The following is a 26,525-nucleotide window of genomic DNA, read 5'->3' on the forward strand; positions in this document are numbered from 1 at the left end:
CATCAGTTATTCTTTGCTGATCTCAATATATTCCAACCAATTCAGCACACCCAGGTCGGATCTCTCAATCTGGCTGCTCTTATTACATCCCCCTTTTACATTGTCTTTTCATACATGATCAACCCACTTTACACAAACATTGTCCTCGGATATTTCATTTACAATGCCCTCGCCCTCTTCCTTTCTTTCTATTTCAAGGCACAAGGCTCATGCACATACAACAAAACTAATTCAACTTCTTGAACTCTGTTTATGAAACAGATTTCAAACTAAATATCTTATCAAAACCTCATTTTCTTTCATATAAAGTCCACTCAAAATCAACACAATAGGATACAAGGAGAGGTAACTATAAAAAAAGAATGATCAAGAAACATATGGTTATCACATACGTCTGAACATCTTTTTCTGAAACTGTTCTCTTGAAGGCCAGATTTGGCATGAAAAAATAAACTAAAAACTTGTTTTGACAAACATTTTTCAGAAAGTGATAAAGACATCAGTATAAATGAATGGGACTTTTTATTTTTCTAAACTGGCTAAAATTTCTCAAATAATAATTATCAATGTAAAATGTTCCAAGAAAATCTAAATATGAATAACTAAGGTATTTTACTTTCGTACATATTAGACAGAATCTCAAGTAACATTTCTGAGCATGATACACAAAAAAATTATGTATGGAAGTCATAGAATTTTCATCCATTGACAAATAAGGACCTAGGGATACATTCAGAAGGATGAAGAGTTGTAGGAGCTGAATTTTGGTTTCAGACTACTACACTGCAATAGTATCCTATATTAACTATTTACAAAAAAAAAAAAAAGAAAATTGTCACTTCATTGACTGAATAGGTTGCACACTATTTGCAGTTTCATTAGTCTTCATCAGACTATAACCTTAGTTCCTGGTACCATTATCAATATCTTGAGTACTAAGCGACAGCAAAGAAAGATTAAGAGAATTCTTTGATGCTCCTTTCACCCACTGATAACCACTTCTTTCTGGCCATACTCACAGCAATGGATTATGTACACAATATTACCTTACAGCATGTCTTTTTTTTCCTGTTACCTGTTCTATTCTTCCACCCTTTTTGGGTTACTTTTGCAATAGGCTCCTAAACTTTTCTTACATTTCATTTGCTAAACATTCATGAGCTAATTGCCTAATTTGAGCAACATTCTAGTTAACAACCATATGTTTCTGGTTAATAGTTCATGCATAGATTGTTTACGATTAAGGTGTCTAGCTATTATACATATCTTCTGAAAATATAATTATTTCATTGCCTGCCAAGAATTTTTCTCCTACTTATTGCTATTAGCATAGTGCATAGTCTAGCACTATTCCCATTCTAATTAGAGGAGCTACATCATTTACAAAATCTGTTTATACTACAAATGACTTAATGCTTTGGTAACAAGCTGTGATTCAATACCTGATTCAACTAATCTAGCTACAGATCATCAACTTTCTCATTACCAGGCCCCTATTCCATGTTCTCTTTTGTTATTACCTAATATTGTTATCTTACAAGATTTTTTCTTTTGGGTAAAATACATTAGGAAATCAATACTTACAATTCTAAGCACAAAAAAAAATCAACCAATATGAAAGACATTAAAATATATTAGATGGTGAATGATGGGATGAAATGCCTATTTCTAGTGAAAAATATACCTGTAATCACAACTTACTGGTTATTCACAGGAAAATATTCTTGTGTACAACATACACAAGTAGCTTGAAAACACTAGCACATAATACTCAATCCATGTGCGATTTCTTGTGTTTGAAAATATCCTTAATATTTAACCACATAGTTTTTTCACATATCTTACACTCATATTTCTTCTTTGTAGGATCTCCGTCATCTCCACCTTCAGTCTCATCATCAACTCCAGATGATTGCATTGCATATCTTAAACACTTTGTCAAATGTGCCAGACGTTCTAGAGTAGTAAGATGTAACTCTTGGTCACAATAAGGACAAATAGTATCATAGGAGGTGATAGTTGTGATCATGCATTCAGTATCAAGTAGGCAGTTGTAAGTGAGGAAGTCTGTTAAGTCAACTCCACCTTTAATATCATTGGGCTGACACAATTCCTTTGTATCCTCACTGAATGGATTTCCACTCAAGATGCAATCACCTGGTCCCGGCCCTGAGTGGAGGACTTTAACATCTGCAGCAAGAAGCCGACGCTGGGAGTAAAGTGATTCTTTTAAGAAAAAGTCAACCAGTCCAACAACAAGATCCTTCTCTAGCTTGTTTGCTTCTGTCACTAGTCTGTCTTGATTTTCAATTGAAGGTGTAAATGCCTGTATTCTGAGGTCTAGTAAATGTTTCCATTTAAGACGAAGTTGCACTGCTTGAAACAGAAGATTCTGAGCTGATGTAGAATCTGGAAATTTAAGTTCAATAAAGTTATCACAAACTATTACAGTCATATCAGCATTGGTATCCACATTGTGGGCAAAAAGAAGCAACATCTGAGCAGTAGGCACCCGCAAAACATCAACAAGATATGGTTTATTGGTCTCTAATAAGGATACATAGACCAGCAGCTGATGCTTTGTACTGGCAGGGTTCCTTGTTGTGAATCCTGGCAGCTCCACTACATCAGAATCAGCGACCTGAAGGACTTCTGGGTGGCTTGCAAATACACTATTTGGATGAAGAACTGTAAAAGGTTTTGATACTGTGTGGAAGAACTGCTCAGACCCAGGCTTATAATTATTATGATCATCGGCAATTGCCACGTTAGGATAAAGTCCACTGCATAGAATAATTTTCAGCATTATCATGTCCTTGTAAGACCTTACAGTAGAACTTCGATGTATTTCCTGTAGTTGTTTCTGATCATTCTTGATCCTAAAGTCAACATCCTTGATATCAGTTCGACTGTCCTCATCATCACTGGGAACACTCTCCCCTTGAGACATCTTGAGCACTTTTGTCTTCCTGGGTCCCTCCTTATGTAATTCTCTTTTCAGTTCATGAAGCTGTCGCAACTGACCTTTCCTCTGAGCTCGCTCTGCACTCGTTAAATGTGCACGAGAATAGCCAGCAATGTCCTGGAGTCCTGAATCATGTAGCAGTTGGGCAAATTGGTGCCGAAGTTTGGTCATCTCATAGAAGCGCTGCTCCTCTAATCCACGTCTTCTGCACCATTTACGAGAGTTCTCAGTCCCTTCCTGTTTCACTGACAGCCATTCTCTGTAAAGATAGGTTTGGAAATTATTATTACAGTATCTTAAAATCTACATCCATTGCACACAAGCTAATAAACCTGTAAAAATTTCCTCTATGCATCTAGTGCCTTACATAGTTCTTTACATTCCCCCATATCTATGCACTTCTCTACTGCAAAAGCTGCTACTCTAAATTTGCATATAATATGGTGCTCCTTTCAGCTTTTGAGCTCTACAAAATTTAATCATAATATATATCTTTCAAAAAATGAAACTTTTTCAAAGCAATACTCAAGTTTTCTTTAACAGAGTGTAGAATGTGAATGACTGTTCTCTGCATTTTTAGTGATGTCACAAATGTAACACATAATTACTTTTCCTACTATCAGCCACATATCATGTACTGAATTATTAATTGCATATCAAAAGTTTGTTGTATGCACATATCTTTGTAACAAAGAAAACTCTAGTGAACTGGAAACTACTGCACCTGTACGATGCAAGGAGAGTGATGGGATCACCATGATCTGACTCGAGGTTTTTGACAGCAATCACGCAGTCAGGGTCTCTGCGGGCCCGACTGGTGAAGGGACTCTGAACACTCATTGCTGCTGATAGTGAGAGCACTGGTTCAACCTGGTGATGGGAAAGGATACATTGAACCACTGCCAATGAAGAGGTCTTGGTTTGTAAACTACAGGAAGATGTGAATGAGAGGAGCCATGGCAAAGAATATATAAAGACAGTACATTACTATTATGCAATGTACCTATCAGTCTATAACAATATAATTCCAGGACCCCTTTTACTTTTACTAGAAATACCTTCTCTTGCCTCTTCTAGGTCAATTTTGTGTTGGAAGAGTCAAGGTCCATAAAATCATTCCACATGATCTGAAGATAGATCATCTTTGTCAAGTAGTTCAGTATGATTATCAGCCTGCTCCTCTAAATCTAGCTAAGAGATGCTCTATTTCCTTATTAGAAAACTTAATAAAATGTACTTTTATTGGTATGGCTGAAGGATGACAGACTGTGGGGAAAAATAATTCCACACTGCTAGCTCAGTAGCCACCCAGGCTCTGCGGACAGTATGAAACTGAATGAGTATACATATTTCTTGGGTAAATTGGCTCACGTAAATAACCATATACAGGAGTTATGGGGTAAGATAATCTTTCAAGCTTTTTTGTGGGACACTTCAATTTTCATAGTGTAGTATTACTAATATGTAAAGAATGGAAATGCAAAATGTAATGGTGATGGGCAGTAGATACTGAAGGGGTGATGTATTACGTGAGGGACAAAGTGAAGAAACACATGCAAGAGATGGTAGTATCAATGGACAAAACAACGGACATATGCTAAAATCATAATAAAAGTTTTATGAGAGCTAACCTCTTAAACAACAGATGTCTACAAACTACTAAAGGAATATATAGTTTATAGCATGATTTACAGGAAATTCTTATTTAACATTTTAATTGGTAAAATGCTGAGAAAAGTCTCACCTGATGGAAGAGAGAGCCCATTATCAACATCTTGCCAAGACTCACATCCATAGGTAGCTGGGAGAGGAGTTTACCTATTGTGGTCATTTTCTCATCCTCAGAAAGTGCAGCATGAGACTTAAGAGAAAAGAGAGCATTTTCTAAACTCTCAGGGGCTGGTGCTTCAATAAATGGGAAAAGCCTGATGTTGGGTAAACCCATTGAGATCATTTGCAGAACAATAGAATCTAAAGGCACACGCTGTATCTCTGGGGTACTGTACTGAGAAAATAATGAATAATCCTGCTCTGAGTAAAGGCGAAAACAGGTCCCTGGACCTGTTCTACCAGCTCTTCCTTTTCTCTGCTCTGCTGAGGCCTGGCTTATCCAGAACTCTTTCAATTTCCGCATCTTAGACTGGGAATCAAAGCTCATCTCCTTAACTTTACCAGAGTCAACAACAAAACGAACTCCATCAATGGTAACTGATGTTTCAGCAATGTTTGTTGATACAATACATTTCCGCACACCTTCAGGAGGAACATCAAAAACCTTTTCTTGCTCAGAGACAGAGAGAGTACTATGTATAGGCAAGACAATCCACTTGTTTGTCTGTTGAGCATAAATCTTAGCTGCCTCTACGACTGTTGAAATTTCGCTCAAGCCACTTAAGAAAATAAGTAAGTCACCCCTTTCATCCTCTGGATATTTTTTGTCTATCAGTTGAAGGATTCGAACATATGGTGCAGGATTAATCTTTTCCCTTTTACTAGCTTCTTCAATTGTTGGAATGGGGAAGTACTGGAGTTTGATTGGATGTAATCTACCTGGTACTTGGATTACAGGGGCTTTACCAATGAAATAATTACGAAACAGGTCAATGTTGATGGTTGCACTCATCAGTACAATTTTGACATTACTGCGCTGCATCAACAGACACTTCATAACTCCAAGGAGAAAGTCTGTATCAAGGTGGCGTTCGTGAATTTCATCAAGGATTATGACATCATACAAAGACAAAGAACTTTCTACAGATACCTGTCTGAGAAGAAGCCCTTCAGTTAGGAAAACTATTCTTGTATGTTCCGTTTTGTTTTTCTCAAATCGAATTTGATATCCAACCTTAGAACCAAATTCATTCAGGGTTTCATATGCCACTCGCTTTGATAAGGATATGCAAGCAATACGTCGAGGCTGAGTACATGCAATGTTAGAAAATCCAGCTGACAGAAGGTACTGGGGCACCTGTGTAGATTTCCCACAGCCTGTGTCCCCAGCAATTATTACCACATTGTGCTCTTGAACTGTAGAAATTATCTTTTCTTTGTATTCTGCAATAGGAAGGTTAGCCTGAGCATTCCGTAACTTCTTTAACTTTTCAAATCTTTGTTTCTGCATAAAGTCTAAATAAAGTAGAATAATAAACTTAACTTCAACAAGCTTCTTCCTGGAAAGTCTCTTTTTGCCATCCTCCAGATCTCTTGGTGGTAACCTCCTTTGCAAGTCATCAATATCTTTCAGATTGAGAGCAAAATTGATGTTGTACCTTTTGTCATAATGTAGCGGTAATTGATACAGTGGACTTGAACGTATTCCATCACTAAATTCTCTGTTGTGTTTACTTTTACACATTTCCCGGATTTTCTTCTGCTTTTGTAGTCCATGATACTTCTTCAGGAATTTCCAAAAGTCATCATATTCCTCTGTCCCCCTTTTGATAACATCATCGTCTCTAAAGAACATTTGGTTGAGTTCATATCGATGATACTCCCAATCAAACATGAGCTCATCCTCTGAATCGGCATCACTTTCATTCCAAACATTTCTGTTCCATGATGACATGGATGACTGAGGTTGTGTTTCTCTATCAAATTTTGGATGATATACGACAAACTTTGGCTCCTCAAGCTTATCCTGAATATTTTCTGTCTTAGTTCTAAGTACATCCTTGTGAAAGTCAGCTGTATATTTAAGAGATAGAGAACTTAATGTTTCTTTCATACACTGTTTTGGTGGAGATATTAATTGTGATTGATCTTTGAATCTATCTCGGTTCTTATATGCTTTTCCCGATGTCTTGTCAGTTTCATCTTTCTTGTACTGTGATGAGTATTTTGATATATCTTCAGAACAAGATCTTGAACTTGACTCTGAATCTGAAACTGAATCGGATCTAGATGATATGGATCTTGTACTTTCTCTCAAAGATTTTGAGTATGACTGATCTCTAAGCTTCTCTCTACTCATGTAAGCTTTTTCCCTTGCCCTATTAATATCCTTTGCTTTTAGCTTAGAGGAATATTTTGGTCTATAATCTGAAGTGCATCTTGATCTTGGCATGGAATCTGAGCTGGAACTACTTTCTGAACTTGATCTTGTTCTTGATTTCTTTTCTTTTTGAGACTTTTTCCTCTTGTGCTTTCCTTTATGCTTTTTTCTTTTTCTCTTCCTTTGTCTTTCACGATCAAGAGACCCTGAAGAGGATCTTTCCCTCTTAGAGTGACCCATGATCTGTATGAATAAATATACTGATTTGGGTAATGCACTTTTCTCTAATGAGTGATATCACTTTATCCTACATTATTTTCCTTTAATCTTAAAACAACATTCATTTTCTAATGTCACTCATATCTATTCCTTAAACTTCCACTCTTGTCGACACATTGGACACTGTTGGTGAAGCTGCTGTGACTGCAGCCACTTCATGATACAATGAATGTGGAAGCAGTGGGAACACTGACCCCACACTAAAGGGCAATCATCACCTGGCAGCCGGCAGTCTGAACAACATCCATCAAATGGCATTCGACAGATTCCACAGCTGTCATCATTTGCAACCCAACGCCAAGTTGCAACCCCTGTCCATGATTTGATCTTCACCTTCATGGCCTGTAAGTCAGAGGTGGAAAACATGGGCATCAAACAAGGCTTAATCTACACATATCGGGTAAGTTAACAGTCTGTGGCATACATTTAGTAATTAAGAGAATGGTAACTTTAACCCTGACAGGTGGGACCTCTCCTTCTGAGTTTCTAGAAAGAAAGGCAGAGATATAGAAAGTAAAGTTCAATATGGATTTACTATTATGTTATCAGTCTTAACTTTTTATGAATCATTAATGCTACTAAAATTGCAATTTGAAGACAACAAAAACTATCTTTTAAGTTGACCCTTCAGAGACAGCATTAAAAAAAATACTTCCCAAAAATCACTTAATATTTGCAGCTGCAAAAACCAAAGCATAAACATTAACCATATTTCAGTTTCTCTAAAGTATTTCTAATTGACTTGACAATTTTAATATTATTTTGATGGGCCCCGATAATTATCAACTCAACATATACATAACACAACAGAATTTCATGTGAAAATTTATATCATTCTTGGATTATATTTTCCCTTATGTATGAAGTAATGTTCCGAATCATAATTTGAGGGGATGAAATTGAATTAATGACTAGTTACTTAATGTATGGCTCTAAAGTACAAGAAAAGTGAGATTTAAACATTTTAACTTACGATAATGATAGTAATATTGTATCATGCATGACTATCAAAAGCTACTTACATTACCACAAGGGACAAAGATTTTTACTAAGATTCCTAATTTTCCTAATTTTGCTATAATGTTTGATAAGGCAATCTAAAGTTATGAAATTAAGGTAGCAGGGATGAAAGTCTATACCAGGATACTGGGGATCGAGGATTAGTGTTGTGGCTTCCACTCTGGCATAGACTTTGGAGGTCCCCTACCCCCATAACTGTTTTATGGAAAGTGAAATATGTAGTGGCAGCAGTGCTGATGTGATATGAGCTGAATATTTAGCAGTGCACTCTCCATATTACTTTATGCAGATATTTACTCTTGTCAATACTTATGTGGCTGTTAGCAATTCTGTGTAGTACTGTTGGCTATGTGCTTGTCTGCACAGCTGTAAGTAGGACACTAACATTCTTTATTTTTGTACTCTTATCTTTCATCTTTCTGAATCAATAAGAATTTTTTTTCATTTCTCAAGATTTGATTGGTGGTAAATGCCAAAAATCTGATTACGACTAAAAGAAATAAAATGGGTCCAGCATCCTTGTCTGTAGAGACCTCATATTGATGATTCAGCTCAGTTCCAGTAAAAGGATAGGCACTGAGCATATGGTTGTGGGTTTAAGTATTATGCCCAGAGATTCACCTGTAAAAGAAGGAACACCTGGTTGGTTAGGGGATAAGTTTGGTAGTTTAAGTTATGCTGTATTTCTCTAGCTTGGAATCTAAATTTCCTTGATTTTCTTTGATTGTTTTTAAGGAACTGATTTTTTTTCCAATCCCTGGTTATCTAATACCTTAAGCATAAAATATCTGGGATTGGCCTCCACATCTTCCTCTCACTTTCAAAACCCTTTCTACTTTAGTCTCCTAGTTTAACCAGTTATTGTTATTAAGCTGGATGTGATGATGCACAAGAAAGTCAGTACAGTTTTATGCCATAATGTTGGCAAAAATAACACCTTGCTCCTTTCACTGATATGATTTTTCGAAACTGACAAGTTCAAATGCTGCGTCATCATAAGAAAAGCCCCTCTTTATTAGTAATGTACCGTTTTATAAGTTTCTTATAATGGAAAGTGTGATGAAATCCCAAGTTAAATTGTTGACGTAAAGTATGTGTTCTAGTGGAGTTGACTTGTGAACCAAGAAAGTTTGAACGTTTATCTTAAAATCACTCTACAAATACTGATAGCAAAGTTTATTAAAGCGGCTTACCTATTTGTGCTGCTGGTATTGTGTCCAAATATTCAATTTCTTTGCTGGTTTCTAAACATTATCATTACCATACCCCAGTTCCTTACTTAAAAAGGTTTCCTTTCGCGTTTGTGCACTTCTAATGACGTCTGTCACCTTCAAGTAACATCCCCATTCTGGAACTTTTCCTATATTGTAATTTACACTTAAATTCAAACATTTCCAATAATATAATCCCAGACTGTGAGTTTGTTGACGTTTGGCGAGGGGGGGTTAGGGCATACTAATATACAAACATATAGATCTTAATATATATTACTGATTTAATAGATTTTGTATAAATCATAATTGTTTTACAAATTTGAAGACACTTAGAATAACTATGATTTATATGATTCTTTAAAACATTGAAATGATATTGTGATAAAGTTTACAGAAGAGATGCAGCCCATGTAAACATCGGAGAAGGTAAACATTGAGAAGAGGAATATTGCTGGGTTCGATTGTCCTGTTTCCCATATATATACCTGGTAATAGAGAAGCTTCACTATGGATAATTCGTCATGGACAGCTCCCCCAGGGGCAGCACAGCCCATGGGGATTCAGTCTACAGCAGGGGCCGTGCCAATTATGAACGATAAAGGTGAGTTTCTGTCATGGTAAATCTGGTTCAAGGGGAACTGCAACTCTGAAAACTTTATAGTTTTAAGCATTAAGAGCCATGGCCCTTATTATGCTGTGTAACTTTCATGAACAAGTCTCGTTCTTGCTGTTTGAAGTACAAACAAAAGTTCTATTTGGCTTAACGCTGGAAATAACTTTTTGATATGAGACTTTTTGCCATAGTAGTGTAGTTTGTGGATTATGAAACGAAGGTGGTGGATCATGATATGGTGTATTTTCATAATATTATTATAACTAATGTCGTGTTAGAAGGAAGGGCTGTAAATATCGGGAAAAATATGAGACTAGTTGATATGAGTAACAAATTGATATTCAAAGTTCGTATTTCTGCATTGCTAATCTGGTAAATTATCCATTACGTGAGTTCATTTGCACATTAGTCACCATATTGCCAGTGCATGAACCATTTTATAACATTCTTCACTGTGGTGTGAAATGCAGCAAATGTCATTACTTTTGGTATATTTTGACTAACATTGAAAACTGAATTAGAGTTCTGCTGTGGAACATGAGTGAGCTTTTTGCAGATTTTGTTGCTTTCTAGAAGTGTTTCACCAACTCTTACATTATCTGAGATATTCATATCCCTCCCCTCTATTAGTATATTTAATACTGCAAAGTAGAATATATACTTGTTATTCTCCACCACTCTTACTCTCTCATCCACATACTGCACTGCTATTGCAGAACAAAATTGCTTATAGAATTATTTCAATGGAGGAGCAAAAGTGAAACTTTAATGAGCTTCACACAAACTGGACAAAGTTAACCTCAGCCATTCTAGCCATATCAGGTGAAACCTAACCTGACCCAGCTCTCTTTGCATATCCTGCCTGACCCTGTTTTAACCTTGCCTAGGAAGCTGAGCCTAACTTCACTTACCCAAATCTAGCCCATCCTAGCACTGACACCTTTTGAAATTAAGTACATATGATACTTATACTGACACCTTTAAGAGTTCTTAATATCTTTATTTACAAACAGTACTTAACAGTATATTCCAAAACAGTATCCAAAGACACTAACATAAACACAGAAAGAATAAACTGATGAACCTGCAACTTTTCCCCAGTTTATATCCCAGAATTTGACCCATATTTTCATGTTATGCCATGCCATATGAGGGCCTTTTGTAGTACTGAATTGATATTGAAGGAATGAGGGTGCATAATTGTTTTAATAATTTTCATTGTACCTGTTTCATTCAAAAACTTTTAGATATTGCAAGAAGAATCAGTTATTGTATGTGCTTTCATGCTCTGGGATTGTTATATTCATTTTTTGTATCATGTTCTGCTGTACAGGTGAAGTGTCTATGAAAAAAGTCAAAGTACAGCGATACGTTAGTGGTAAGAGACCAGACTATGCACCAGCTTCTTCAGATGAAGAGGAAGAGGAAGATGAAGACTTCACCAGACCACGAGGAGCTGCTCCTCCCTCTCCTCCCCCACACAAGTCTCTCACTGAGGCTGAGATGGCTGATCCAAGGTTACGACGTCTTTTGGGTAACCGCGAAGAACCAGAAAAAGAGGAAGAAATGGAAATAGATGTACCTCGGAGACGAGTAATACACCAGGTAAATCTAGAGGACTGCTTCACAATTCATGTATTACTCTCAAGATAAGTTTGTCAGATGATATTAGTTACTGAAAACACATGATTCAAATTTCATTGTTTTTGTATGTTCTTTGGATATTTATTTATGAGAATTTCTATGTATATGTCTAATCTCTGTTGCCTAATTCTTCCTGGGAACTCCTCCCTGGCCATTGCTGAAAATTTGTTGTTCACATTGATAGTAGATAAAAAGATTGATTTTTGTAATGTATTAGAGGGCAATTGATATTTTGTTTTGATTTCCTTGCATACAGGCAGAGGTTGTAGATGTGAGTGAGGAAGAAAAAGAAGAGGAGGAAATGGAGAAAGAGAAAGAAGAGGAGGAGGAGGAAAGAGAAAAAGAAGAAATGGAAGAGGAAGAAGGAGAAGAAGAGGAGGAAGGAGAGGAAGGAGAAACAGAAGCAAAGGTAGAAACAAAAGCAGAAGCTGCAGAAGAGGAAGAAGAAGAGGAAGAGGAGGAAGAAGCAGTAGAAGAAGATGAAGAGGAGGAGGAGGAAGAAGAACAGAAAGAAAAAGATGATGATTTAGTGATGAGGCCAGAAATGAGGACAAGCCATCGATTAGCAGATTCTGACAGTGAATCAGAAGGTGAAGTGGATGAAGAGGAACTTGCTTTGCGTCGTCTTACTTTGCGTCAGCGGGCACTGCAGAAAATTCAGCAAGAAGAAGAGGTAAGGTGTATCATTTTGTAAAAAGCAAACAATGAATTATATTTTAGGAAGGAAGTCATGAATTTAAAGAAAGATACAGTTGTTGAGAGATGGATTGGAATAAACCTGAGACTAATATTAGAGGTGTATCTCTAATGTATGGTCGTGAGGTGTGGGCTATGGATAGAGTTGCACACAGGAGGGTGGATGTGCTGGAAATGAGATGTTTGAGGACAATATGTGGTGTGAGGTGGTTTGATCGAGTAAGTAATGTAAGGGTGAGAGAGATGTGTGGAAATAAAAAGAGTGTGGTTGAGAGAGCAGAAGAGGGTGTTTTGAAATGGTTTGGTCACATGGAGAGAATGAGTGAGGAAAGATTGACCAAGAGGATATATGTGTCAGAGGTGGAGGGAACAAGGAGAAGTGGGAGACCAAATTGGAGGTGGAAAGATGGAGTGAAAAAGATTTTGAGTGATCGGGGCCTGAACATGCAGGAGGGTGAAAGGAGTGCAAGGAATAGAGTGAATTGGAACGATGTGGTATACCGGGGTCGACGTGCTGTCAGTGGATTGAACCAGGGCATGTGAAGTGTCTGGGGTAAACCATGGAAAGTTGTGTGGGGCCTGGATGTGGAAAGGGAGCTGTGGTTTCGGTGCATTATTACATGACAGCTAGAGACTGAGTGTGAACGAATGGGGCCTTTGTTGTCTTTTCCTAGCGCTACCTCGCACACATGAGGGGGGAGGGGGTTGTTATTCCATGTGTGGCGAGGTGGCGATGGGAATAAATAAGGGCAGACAGTATGAATTATGTACATGTGTATATATGTACATGTCTGTGAGTGTATATATATGTGTACATTGAGATGTATAGGTATGTATATTTGCGTATGTGGATGTGTATGTATATACATGTGTATGTGGGTGGGTTGGGCCATTCTTTCATCTGTTTCCTTGCACTAACTCGCTAATGCAGGAGACAGCGACAAAGCAAAATAATATAATAATCTCTAATGTTATTGTATCCCTACCCCTTCCATGTAAATTGTTGTAGTAAACAAGGCTTCCTTTTAACCAGTATACCTTCAGAAGTAAAATTGTGCGTATGTAACACAGTGATTTTGTGTAGCACATAGTATGATTAACATTACCCCAGATAGAAAAATAGGGGAAGAGGGTGTTCCTGAACAGGAAGGGGTATTTCATATAAAGCCAAGAGTGCAAGTTTTTACTGTATATTTTTTGGCTTATACTGCCTGTTTTTAATGATAGAATAGTATAGAGACATATGAAGGTTGTGTTCTTAGTAGGATAGCTTACTGGTTGCATTGTTGAATTTTTTTTGGCATTTAAGCTGTCACTCGCACTCAATATTGTACCCTTTGATTTGTTTGTGGTCTTTTTGCTTATTATTCCAGAAGGCTTCAGCTAGGGATGAGTAATTTTTTATAATTGTGTTTTCATAGTTATTAGGTAAGGAGGAAGAGGGGAGTGAAGAGTCATCTGAAGAGGAGAGTTCAGAATATTCAGAAGAGACTGATTCAGAGGAGGAGGGACCAAGATTGAAACCTGTTTTTGTACGAAAGAAGGACCGTGTGACTATACATCAAAAGGAGCAACAGCAGCAAAAATTAAAACAGGTAAAGTTATTTTCTATAACATAGGAAATTGGATAAGGATTATTGACAACAAATATTTTATGGCATCATTCTCTACATGTAGTATTTAAGTCCACTAAGGATCTTAAGTGGTGATGGTGCAGTGCTATGAGGTGGAAAGTCAGAAAATGTATGTATAAAATGAAAATCGTACTGCAGTGTGTGCTTTCTCCTACAGGGAAAGATAGAGAAACCAGTGTGTTGATCTTAACTGTAAGTAAGGAGAGATTGGATGCAGTGCTGTAGCATGCTTTGTGGAGGGGGAATGTAAGTCTACAAAATATTTATTGCGTGTAAGCAATTTTCAGTATAAGTAAAGGTACCCATTTGAAACTTATCCACATTTTATGTAGAGAACTGAAAAGAGCATATCAAACAGATTGGACATATGGAGAGGATAAATAAGGAGTGGTTGACTAAGAGGGTATACATGTCTGAATTGGAAGAAAAAACAAGGTGGAAACCAAGGAGGAGTTGCAAAGTTGGAGTGAGGAAATACTGTGAGGGGTTGGGACCAGAAGAGTGACAGTCAATTTTTTATATTGGGCTGAGGTTGATGATATGTATAATTAATGTTGCAGAGGTTGTATGTAATTAAGCCTTCTCATTAAACTGGGAATGGAGTAATGATAATGATGTTTCATTTGACAGTTTAGATGAATAATTTTAGATTAGGTTCAGTTGAAAGATTTTGAAAATAGATGTTGTTTGAGAAGAAACATTGGTAGTCATCAGCAAATCAGCTTACAATGCAGAGAAAAAAGTGAAAATGTCACAAGTGCCTTTATGACTTTAGATGCTCACATTTCACTAAAACTCGCTTGGTAATTATTGAATTTGTGTCTATTCACTAAAACTCACTTGGTAAGTATTAGATTTTTGTCTGTGATTTAAGAAGCTAAGTGCACCAGATCTATCCCATGGAATTCAGAATGATGTTAATGATGATAGATAGAAAGGCTGATAGAATTAGTGCCTTGGCTTAGAAATAAGAAATATTTGTAGCAACCACATCAGATATTGTTAACAGTGCTTTTGTGATTTAGATTCAGCTTAATATTCACTCCTTTATATCAAAAGTAGATATTGCAAACCAAATTTTAAAAGATTTCCATTGTTTATTGACATAAAGCAAATCTTTATTTCAGCAAGAAGTAGAGAATCGAAAACGGATAGAGGAACGTCGCCGGGATACTCTCCGTTTGATAGAACAGGAACATCGCCAGGCAGTTGTGCGCAATGCCTTAGAAAATGCTGACCCTCTCAACACTATCAATACAGATGATGAAGCTGATGATGCAGAGTATGAAGCTTGGAAGTTAAGAGAACTGAAAAGATTAAAGAGGGACAAGGTACAGTTTTCATCAGTTTTTATGTAAACACTATAGCCAGCTTATGTAGACAAGTCAAATTATGTCTTTGCCATAGGTACATTATGAGCTGCTTCTTGTCTTGAACTTCTCTTTCCTAGTCAGCTGTTGATGAATGTCTTCGATTCCTAGTCTTTATTGTTGTGGGTGATTATTAACAACATATACCTTAAAAACATTTTCAGTTTCCTTTACTTATGCATGTTTCTGATTCTTCAGGAGGAGCGTGAAGCTGCAGAGAAAGAACATGAAGAAATAGATAAATTAAGGTTGATGGGAGAAGAAGAAAGAAGGATTGAACTCCGAAATAATCCAAAGGTTGGTAACTGGTTCTTAGGTTGTAGAGGGATGTGAAATATACTTGCAGAAGAAATTATGAGATTTAGGGAAAAAACTCTTCCTGATGCTACCATGCTCAGGTGAAAAACTAAGTTTTTTATTGGGGTCTTATATAAAACTATGTATTTAATGAAAAGAATTGTGGGTGAATTATATAAAACTTGTGTTCAACTGTTTGTAGACTTAATTCATGGCATTGCAGGAACTTGTTTGTTGTAGGGTTGTTTGTATTGTAGCAAAGAATTTTATATTGACGGACTTTTTTTTACTTTTTTTTTTTTTATTTTTTCATAAGTGTCAAGGATTATATTAAGAGAAGAGGAGGTGGTAGGTAAGAACACTGAACAGTTAAAGAGAGGAAAATTATCAAAGTATAGTATTTCTCGAAAAAAAAATTTACTTTTTTTCTCAGTTTAGCCAGTCTTTTTTTTTTAAGCCATCAACAACAAAAAACTCTAACGTTGCTTGTTGTTTTGGTGTCGGGTATACATCCATGCCAGATTTCTACAGTAACCTCATGTTTGTTTATGAACAGACTCGGCTAAGATTTTTTTTTTCTTTTTCTTTAAGCATTATGTACCATCATAGAGAAAAATAACATTCACTTGATTGTCTCTTCTCTTGCTCCATTAGCCCTCTGTAGATCCCTAACTAATGTAACTGATTCAACAGAGATATTTTTATGCTGTGTTCATTTTTCTTTCAGATAGGTTAAGAAAAGGACATTTATCGATAAAAAAGACAGACAGTGTATTACATGGTCCTTTTTATTACTTTTGTCTGTGTCCTTTCCCTTTGGTAACCAGTTCTTACCTGTTGTATTTTCAGGAGACAGGTGTAGTTTTATTTCATATATGCTCTTAGCAATTCTAAAAAGGAAAACTATTTTTTTTATCTATGAAGTGTACTTATTTACTGATTGTTCATATTTTTAACCTTGTAGGTAATCACAAACAAGGCCCAGAAAGGAAAATACAAATTTCTTCAGAAATATTACCATAGGGGTGCATTCTTTTTGGACACAGAAGAAGAAGTGTACAAGCGAGACTTTTCTGGCGCAACATTGGAAGATCATTTTGATAAGACAATTCTGCCTAAGGTAAGAAGTTACAGTATGAATTCCTTGTTACAATATTTTGGGCATTCATTCTTTCAGTGTTTTAGCTGGCAGCATGAGCAGTTTATATCAAATTTTGCCTGAAAATGAATAGTGAAAGTTCTATGGTTGCAGGTGTGGGCTATGGATAGAGTTGCACACAGGAGGGTGGATGTGCTGGAAATGAGATGTTTGAGGACAATATGTGGTGTGAGGTGGTTTGATCGAGTAAGTAATGTAAGGGTGAGAGAGATGTGTGGAAATAAAAAGAGTGTGGTTGAGAGAGCAGAAGAGGGTGTTTTGAAATGGTTTGGTCACATGGAGAGAATGAGTGAGGAAAGATTGACCAAGAGGATATATGTGTCAGAGGTGGAGGGAACAAGGAGAAGTGGGAGACCAAATTGGAGGTGGAAAGATGGAGTGAAAAAGATTTTGAGTGATCGGGGCCTGAACATGCAGGAGGGTGAAAGGAGTGCAAGGAATAGAGTGAATTGGAACGATGTGGTATACCGGGGTCGACGTGCTGTCAGTGGATTGAACCAGGGCATGTGAAGTGTCTGGGGTAAACCATGGAAAGTTGTGTGGGGCCTGGATGTGGAAAGGGAGCTGTGGTTTCGGTGCATTATTACATGACAGCTAGAGACTGAGTGTGAACGAATGGGGCCTTTGTTGTCTTTTCCTAGCGCTACCTCGCACACATGAGGGGGGAGGGGGTTGTTATTCCATGTGTGGCGAGGTGGCGATGGGAATAAATAAGGGCAGACAGGGTGAATTATGTACATGTGTATATATGTACATGTCTGTGAGTGTATATATATGTGTACATTGAGATGTATAGGTATGTATATTTGCGTATGTGGATGTGGATGTATATACATGTGTATGTGGGTGGGTTGGGCCATTCTTTCGTCTGTTTCCTTGCGCTAACTCGCTAATGCAGGAGACAGCGACAAAGCAAAATAATATAATAATCTCTAATGTTATTGTATCCCTACCCCTTCCATGTAAATTGTTGTAGTAAACAAGGCTTCCTTTTAACCAGTATACCTTCAGAAGTAAAATTGTGCGTGTGTAACACAGTGATTTTGTGTAGCACATAGTATGATTAACATTACCCCAGATAGAAAAATAGGGGAAGAGGGTGTTCCTGAACAGGAAGGGGTATTTCATATAAAGCCAAGAGTGCAAGTTTTTACTGTATATTTTTTGGCTTATACTGCCTGTTTTTAATGATAGAATAGTATAGAGACATATGAAGGTTGTGTTCTTAGTAGGATAGCTTACTGGTTGCATTGTTGAATTTTTTTTGGCATTTAAGCTGTCACTCGCACTCAATATTGTACCCTTTGATTTGTTTGTGGTCTTTTTGCTTATTATTCCAGAAGGCTTCAGCTAGGGATGAGTAATTTTTTATAATTGTGTTTTCATAGTTATTAGGTAAGGAGGAAGAGGGGAGTGAAGAGTCATCTGAAGAGGAGAGTTCAGAATATTCAGAAGAGACTGATTCAGAGGAGGAGGGACCAAGATTGAAACCTGTTTTTGTACGAAAGAAGGACCGTGTGACTATACATCAAAAGGAGCAACAGCAGCAAAAATTAAAACAGGTAAAGTTATTTTCTATAACATAGGAAATTGGATAAGGATTATTGACAACAAATATTTTATGGCATCATTCTCTACATGTAGTATTTAAGTCCACTAAGGATCTTAAGTGGTGATGGTGCAGTGCTATGAGGTGGAAAGTCAGAAAATGTATGTATAAAATGAAAATCGTACTGCAGTGTGTGCTTTCTCCTACAGGGAAAGATAGAGAAACCAGTGTGTTGATCTTAACTGTAAGTAAGGAGAGATTGGATGCAGTGCTGTAGCATGCTTTGTGGAGGGGGAATGTAAGTCTACAAAATATTTATTGCGTGTAAGCAATTTTCAGTATAAGTAAAGGTACCCATTTGAAACTTATCCACATTTTATGTAGAGAACTGAAAAGAGCATATCAAACAGATTGGACATATGGAGAGGATAAATAAGGAGTGGTTGACTAAGAGGGTATACATGTCTGAATTGGAAGAAAAAACAAGGTGGAAACCAAGGAGGAGTTGCAAAGTTGGAGTGAGGAAATACTGTGAGGGGTTGGGACCAGAAGAGTGACAGTCAATTTTTTATATTGGGCTGAGGTTGATGATATGTATAATTAATGTTGCAGAGGTTGTATGTAATTAAGCCTTCTCATTAAACTGGGAATGGAGTAATGATAATGATGTTTCATTTGACAGTTTAGATGAATAATTTTAGATTAGGTTCAGTTGAAAGATTTTGAAAATAGATGTTGTTTGAGAAGAAACATTGGTAGTCATCAGCAAATCAGCTTACAATGCAGAGAAAAAAGTGAAAATGTCACAAGTGCCTTTATGACTTTAGATGCTCACATTTCACTAAAACTCGCTTGGTAATTATTGAATTTGTGTCTATTCACTAAAACTCACTTGGTAAGTATTAGATTTTTGTCTGTGATTTAAGAAGCTAAGTGCACCAGATCTATCCCATGGAATTCAGAATGATGTTAATGATGATAGATAGAAAGGCTGATAGAATTAGTGCCTTGGCTTAGAAATAAGAAATATTTGTAGCAACCACATCAGATATTGTTAACAGTGCTTTTGTGATTTAGATTCAGCTTAATATTCACTCCTTTATATCAAAAGTAGATATTGCAAACCAAATTTTAAAAGATTTCCATTGTTTATTGACATAAAGCAAATCTTTATTTCAGCAAGAAGTAGAGAATCGAAAACGGATAGAGGAACGTCGCCGGGATACTCTCCGTTTGATAGAACAGGAACATCGCCAGGCAGTTGTGCGCAATGCCTTAGAAAATGCTGACCCTCTCAACACTATCAATACAGATGATGAAGCTGATGATGCAGAGTATGAAGCTTGGAAGTTAAGAGAACTGAAAAGATTAAAGAGGGACAAGGTACAGTTTTCATCAGTTTTTATGTAAACACTATAGCCAGCTTATGTAGACAAGTCAAATTATGTCTTTGCCATAGGTACATTATGAGCTGCTTCTTGTCTTGAACTTCTCTTTCCTAGTCAGCTGTTGATGAATGTCTTCGATTCCTAGTCTTTATTGTTGTGGGTGATTATTAACAACATATACCTTAAAAACATTTTCAGTTTCCTTTACTTATGCATGTTTCTGATTCTTCAGGAGGAGCGTGAAGCTGCAGAGAAAGAACATGAAGAAATAGATAAATTAAGGTTGATGGGAGAAGAAGAAAGAAGGATTGAACTCCGAAATAATCCAAAGGTTGGTAACTGGTTCTTAGGTTGTAGAGGGATGTGAAATATACTTGCAGAAGAAATTATGAGATTTAGGGAAAAAACTCTTCCTGATGCTACCATGCTCAGGTGAAAAACTAAGTTTTTTATTGGGGTCTTATATAAAACTATGTATTTAATGAAAAGAATTGTGGGTGAATTATATAAAACTTGTGTTCAACTGTTTGTAGACTTAATTCATGGCATTGCAGGAACTTGTTTGTTGTAGGGTTGTTTGTATTGTAGCAAAGAATTTTAAATTGACGGACTTTTTTTTACTTTTTTTTTTATTTTTTCATAAGTGTCAAGGATTATATTAAGAGAAGAGGAGGTGGTAGGTAAGAACACTGAACAGTTAAAGAGAGGAAAATTATCAAAGTATAGTATTTCTCGAAAAAAAAAATTTACTTTTTTTGTCAGTTTAGCCAGTCTTTTTTTTTTAAGCCATCAACAACAAAAAACTCTAACGTTGCTTGTTGTTTTGGTGTCGGGTATACATCCATGCCAGATTTCTACAGTAACCTCATGTTTGTTTATGAACAGACTCGGCTAAGATTTTTTTTTTCTTTTTCTTTAAGCATTATGTACCATCATAGAGAAAAATAACATTCACTTGATTGTCTCTTCTCTTGCTCCATTAGCCCTCTGTAGATCCCTAACTAATGTAACTGATTCAACAGAGATATTTTTATGCTGTGTTCATTTTTCTTTCAGATAGGTTAAGAAAAGGACATTTATTTACTTTTGTCTGTGTCCTTTCCCTTTGGTAACCAGTTCTTACCTGTTGTATTTTCAGGAGACAGGTGTAGTTTTATTTCATATATGCTCTTAGCAATTCTAAAAAGGAAAACTATTTTTTTTATCTATGAAGTGTACTTATTTACTGATTGTTCATATTTTTAACCTTGTAGGTAATCACAAACAAGGCCCAGAAAGGAAAATACAAATTTCTTCAGAAATATTACCATAGGGGTGCATTCTTTTTGGACACAGAAGAAGAAGTGTACAAGCGAGACTTTTCTGGCGCAACATTGGAAGATCATTTTGATAAGACAATTCTGCCTAAGGTAAGAAGTTACAGTATGAATTTCTTGTTACAATATTTTGGGCATTCATTCTTTCAGTGTTTTAGCTGGCAGCATGAGCAGTTTATATCAAATTTTGCCTGAAAATGAATAGTGAAAGTTCTTTAATGTTTAGTTTGGATCTAATTTAGTATGGTTAGATATCAATGGGACCAAAATGTTTAGGGAAGATTTTATATATGGCATCAAGCCTTGATTGTAGGAACAGGCTTATGTGATGAAAATTGATATATGGGTTAACTGATAGATTGTGGTAGGAGGTGGGAAAATTCTCTCATAGTTGCTCAGAATAGATGTTATAGAAATATTGCCACTCTCGGTGTTTGGTTCACTTAAGTTTCTACAGAATTCTTTCATGTAAAAGGTAATTGATTAATGGCTGTAAAAGATATTAACATCGTCATTGAACATTGTCTCAGCTTTCTATATGATTTCACTCAGCCAGGGATCTGCCTAATTAAAACTGATTGTGAATAAGCATGCTCAAAGTATCATATTAAGCCATAGTCATAGTTGCATTTGGGTATTTAATTTTCTTGAAAGGGGGATGTGGTTTTGGTGCATTACATATAACTGCTAGAGAATGGGTATGAGCGAATGAAGCCTTCCTCTGTCTGTTCTTTCTGCTACCTTGTTAACATGGGAAACAGCAAACAGGTACGGAAGTGAGTCATAGGTGGGGGAGGGGGCAAAAGTTCTGGAGCGTTGAAAAATGTGTGGAAGGCAAGAACGTTATCTCGGAAAGCAAAAATGGGTATGTTTGAAGGAATAGTGGTTCTGACAATGTTATATGGTTGCAAGGCGTGGGCTATAGATAGAGTTGTGCGGAGGAGGGTGGATGTGTTGGAAATGAGATGTTTGAGGACAATATGTGGTGTGAGGTAGTTTGATCGAGTAAGTAATGAAAGGGTAAGAGAGATGTGTGGTAATAAAAAGAGTGTGGTTGAGAGGGCAGAAATGGTTTGGTCACATGGAGAGAATGAGTGAGGAAAGATTGAAAAAGAGGATATATGTGTCAGAGGTGTATATATGTATATATCTGTGTATGTGTATGTAAGTATACGTTGAAATGTATAGGTATTTATGTGTGCATGTGTGGGCGTGTATGTATATACATGTGTATGTAGGTGGATTGGGTTATTCTTTCATCTGTTTCCTTGCGCTGCCTTGCTAACGCGGGAGAGAGCGACAAAGTATGATAGATATGTAAAGATATTTGTATATTTTTTTTTTTTTTTTTTTTTATACTTTGTCGCTGTCTCCCGCGTTTGCGAGGTAGCGCAAGGAAACAGACGAAAGAAATGGCCCAACCCCCCCCCCCATACACATGTATATACATACGTCCACACACGCAAATATAAATACCTACACAGCTTTCCATGGTTTACCCCAGACGCTTCACATGCCTTGATTCAATCCACTGACAGCACGTCAGCCCCGGTATACCACATCGCTCCAATTCACTCTATTCCTTGCCCTCCTTTCACCCTCCTGCATGTTCAGGCCCCGATCACACAAAATCTTTTTCACTCCATCTTTCCACCTCCAATTTGGTCTCCCTCTTCTCCTTGTTCCCTCCACCTCCGACACATATACCCTCTTGGTCAATCTTTCCTCACTCATCCTCTCCATGTGCCCAAACCACTTCAAAACACCCTCTTCTGCTCTCTCAACCACGCTCTTTTTATTTCCACGCATCTCTCTTACCCTTACGTTACTCACTCGATCAAACCACCTCACACCACACATTGTCCTCAAACATCTCATTTCCAGCACATCCATCCTCCTGCGCACAACTCTATCCATAGCCCACGCCTCGCAACCATACAACATTGTTGGAACCACTATTCCTTCAAACATACCCATTTTTGCTTTCCGAGATAATGTTCTCGACTTCCACACATTCTTCAAGGCCCCCAGAATTTTCGCCCCCTCCCCCACCCTATGATCCACTTCCGCTTCCATGGTTCCATCCGCTGCCAGATCCACTCCCAGATATCTAAAACACTTCACTTCCTCCAGTTTTTCTCCATTCAAACTCACCTCCCAATTGACTTGACCCTCAGCCCTACTGTACCTAATAACCTTGCTCTTATTCACATTTACTCTTAACTTTCTTCTTCCACACACTTTACCAAACTCAGTCACCAGCTTCTGCAGTTTCTCACATGAATCAGCCACCAGCGCTGTGTCATCAGCAAACAACAACTGACTCACTTCCCAAGCTCTCTCATCCCCAACAGACTTCATACTTGCCCTCTTTCCAAAACTCTTGCATTTACCTCCCTAACAACCCCATCCATAAACAAATTAAACAACCATGGAGACATCACACACCCCTGCCGCAAACCTACATTCACTGAGAACCAATCACTTTCCTCTCTTCCTACACGTACACATGCCTTACATCCTCGATAAAAACTTTTCACTGCTTCTAACAACTTTCCTCCCACACCATATATTCTTAATACCTTCCACAGAGCATCTCTATCAACTCTATCATATGCCTTCTCCAGATCCATAAATGCTACATACAAATCCATTTGTATATATATTTGTATATATATATATATTTGTATATATATATATATATATATATATATATATATATATATATATATATATATATATATATATATATGTATATATATATATATATGTATATATATATATATATATATATATATATATATATATATATATATATATATATATATATATATATATATATATTTTCCCTGGGGATAGGGGAGAAAGAATACTTCCCACGTATTCCCTGAGTGTCATAGAAGGCGACTAAAAGGGGAGGGAGCGGGGGGCTGGAAATCCTCCCCTCTTGTTTTTTTTTAATTTTCCAAAAGAAGGAACAGAGAATTGGGCCAGGTGAGGGTATTCCCTCAAAGGCCCAGTCCTCTGTTCTTAACGCTACCTCGCTAATGCGGGAAATGGCGAATAGTTTGAAAGAAAAGAAAAAGAAAAAGAAAAAGATGTATATATATATATATATATATATATATATATATATATATATATATATATATATATATATATTTCTTTTCTTTTCTTTTAAACTATTCGCCATTTCCCGCGTTAGCGAGGTAGCGTTATGAACAGAGGATTGGCCTTTTTTGGAATATCCTCACCTGGCCCCACTCTGTTCCTTCTTTTGGAAAATTAAAAAAAAAAAAAAAAGAGAGGGGAGGATTTCCAGCCCCCCGCTCCCTCCCCTTTTAGTCGCCTTCTACAACACGCAGGGAATACATGGGAAGTATTCTTAATCCCCTATTCCCAGGTATATATATATATATATATATATATATATATATATATATATATATATATATATATATATATATATGATGTACTTATAATGATCATTGTTTTTCTGCAGGTATGTTTAATCCTTTGCACGTTTTTGTAGGTTATGCAAGTAAAGAACTTTGGCCGATCTGGTCGCACCAAGTATACACATCTTGTTGATCAAGATACGACTTCCTTTGACTCCCCATGGGCTGCAGACTCTCAAATGAACCACAAGTTCTTCAATGCTAATGCAGGAGGGATGAAGCAAATGTTTGATCGAGCATCACTGAAGAAGCGGGCTGCAGCTGCTGCAAATACCAATGCTAGTGCACGGAAATAGAGTTAGTTGTATATGGTTAAAGAACTTTTAACTGTTTATGGTGTCACAGCCAGTAATTACTGTGTAAAGTATGCTTTGTTAACAGGTTCACAAAATAGACCAAGTAAATTTTATTTGTTAATGATACTAGTGAAGTCATAAGTAAAAGTACAATATTCATTCTTCACTTGAATCTTTCTTTTCATGTAGTTTTCATTGTAGTATTTTCAGTTCCTAGAATCAGGTACAATTTCATTCAGTTTTCTTTTATTCCCTTGCCATTATGTTCTGCATAATCCATATTCAGAGTTATCTTTGGTCGTGTCAGTCATTAGAAAATGCCTCAGAATTCATCTTTAACTTTGTAGTAATTTCTCTATCATCTAACTCACATTCTTGTCATCAGCAACAGTCTTTATTCATATCAGTAACATTTTTAAAAAGGTGAGGTGGCATGGTGGCCTGACATAGCACAGGTGCAAACATTAGTGGATCCTACACAGTGGGTCATTTTGACCTCAGTATTGTGACATTGTGACTTATTTGCATTGTATATATAAATATATATTCTTGCGCTACCTCGCAAACGCGGGAGACAGCGACAAAGTATAATAAAATAAAATAAATATTATAAGGAGCCCACATATGGGATCATAGGCATCTTTAAGTGACTATCAGGCTAAAACAGATAATCCTTTCATTCTTCAGAATTGTTTTTCTATGCAAGCTTTGTTTGGTATTAGTGGATGTGAAGTTGCTTGGCATCTAATATGTTTGACTGGTGCTACATGTATTAAAACAAAGATATTTTGGGCATATATATGTTGCACTTCTGCATGAATTAGAATTGAATAAGAAATGGAGGTTTTGATGGATATTTATACTGTGGTAAATACTAATTTTCTTCGTTTTCATACAAGATCTCATTTACAGTGCATTGTAGAGGAATTCTCCTGTGGGATATGTTCTTTTTACATACATTTTATGATTGAAATTGCTGAACTTATTTTAAGACTAAGAAAAATCATATGAATAAATATAAGGGTTATTGTCATATGTGAATATCCTCACAGCTAAGGAGCATTCACAAATATTGAATCTTACAGTGAGACATTTCAGCCACAGTAGGGAAAAAAGTCACCCCAGTAGAGTACAAAGTAAGAAAGAGGGCAAAGGATGAAAAAAAAAATTCTGAATAATGCAGAAATTGTAATCTCATGAAGCCATTTTTCACTCCTAAGGAGTTCATTATTTTCCTATACCTGATAGGAGTATAGACTTGAAACTACAGGAACCCTATAAAAGGGGTCCTGGGTTTGTATAGTTGAAATACATACATAATGCATTTTTATTATTATTATTTTCTTCATACTTGACTTGTTTCCTGCATGAAAGAGCTAGCACCAGGATCAGAAGAAAGACCACATTCACTCATATTCATTCTCTAGTTATCATGTGCAATGCACCAAAATCAAAGCCCCCAATCCTTAGCCAGGCCCAACAGACCTTTCCATGGTTTACTTCAGTTGCTTTGCACACCCTGGTTCAGTCTGTTGACAGCATGCTGACTCCTGTATATGACATTGTTCCAATTCACTTTATTGTGTACATGCTTTTCACCGTCTTTTATGGTCAGGCCCTGGTCACATAGAATTTT

The 26,525-nt window shown here is 36.7% G+C and overlaps 2 protein-coding genes across 2 annotated transcripts; one reads left to right on the plus strand and one right to left on the minus strand.

Annotated features, from left to right (window-relative positions):
* Positions 1 to 505: 505 nt before the first annotated feature.
* Positions 506 to 7,342, minus strand: LOC139763064 (probable ATP-dependent RNA helicase DHX34). The gene is made up of 3 exons (XM_071688653.1): positions 4,710 to 7,342; positions 3,690 to 3,835; positions 506 to 3,224 (listed from the first exon to the last, which is right to left on the minus strand). The coding sequence occupies exons 1-3, from the start codon at positions 7,194 to 7,196 to the stop codon at positions 1,772 to 1,774; spliced, it is 4,086 nt and encodes a 1,361-aa protein (XP_071544754.1). The 5' UTR covers positions 7,197 to 7,342; the 3' UTR covers positions 506 to 1,771.
* A 2,530-nt stretch (positions 7,343 to 9,872) lies between these two features.
* Mfap1 (Microfibril-associated protein 1) lies at positions 9,873 to 26,215 on the plus strand. Its single transcript, XM_071689400.1, has 12 exons — positions 9,873 to 10,070; positions 11,416 to 11,687; positions 11,983 to 12,399; positions 13,844 to 14,017; positions 15,184 to 15,387; positions 15,625 to 15,723; positions 16,688 to 16,843; positions 18,271 to 18,444; positions 19,611 to 19,814; positions 20,052 to 20,150; positions 21,073 to 21,228; positions 24,668 to 26,215. Exons 1-12 carry the CDS (start codon positions 9,977 to 9,979, stop codon positions 24,887 to 24,889), a joined length of 2,271 nt encoding a protein of 756 aa, XP_071545501.1. The 5' UTR covers positions 9,873 to 9,976; the 3' UTR covers positions 24,890 to 26,215.
* Positions 26,216 to 26,525: the final 310 nt, after the last annotated feature.

The sequence above is a fragment of the Panulirus ornatus genome, chromosome 46 (assembly GCF_036320965.1).
Source record: "Panulirus ornatus isolate Po-2019 chromosome 46, ASM3632096v1, whole genome shotgun sequence".
Taxonomy (NCBI): domain Eukaryota; kingdom Metazoa; phylum Arthropoda; class Malacostraca; order Decapoda; family Palinuridae; genus Panulirus; species Panulirus ornatus.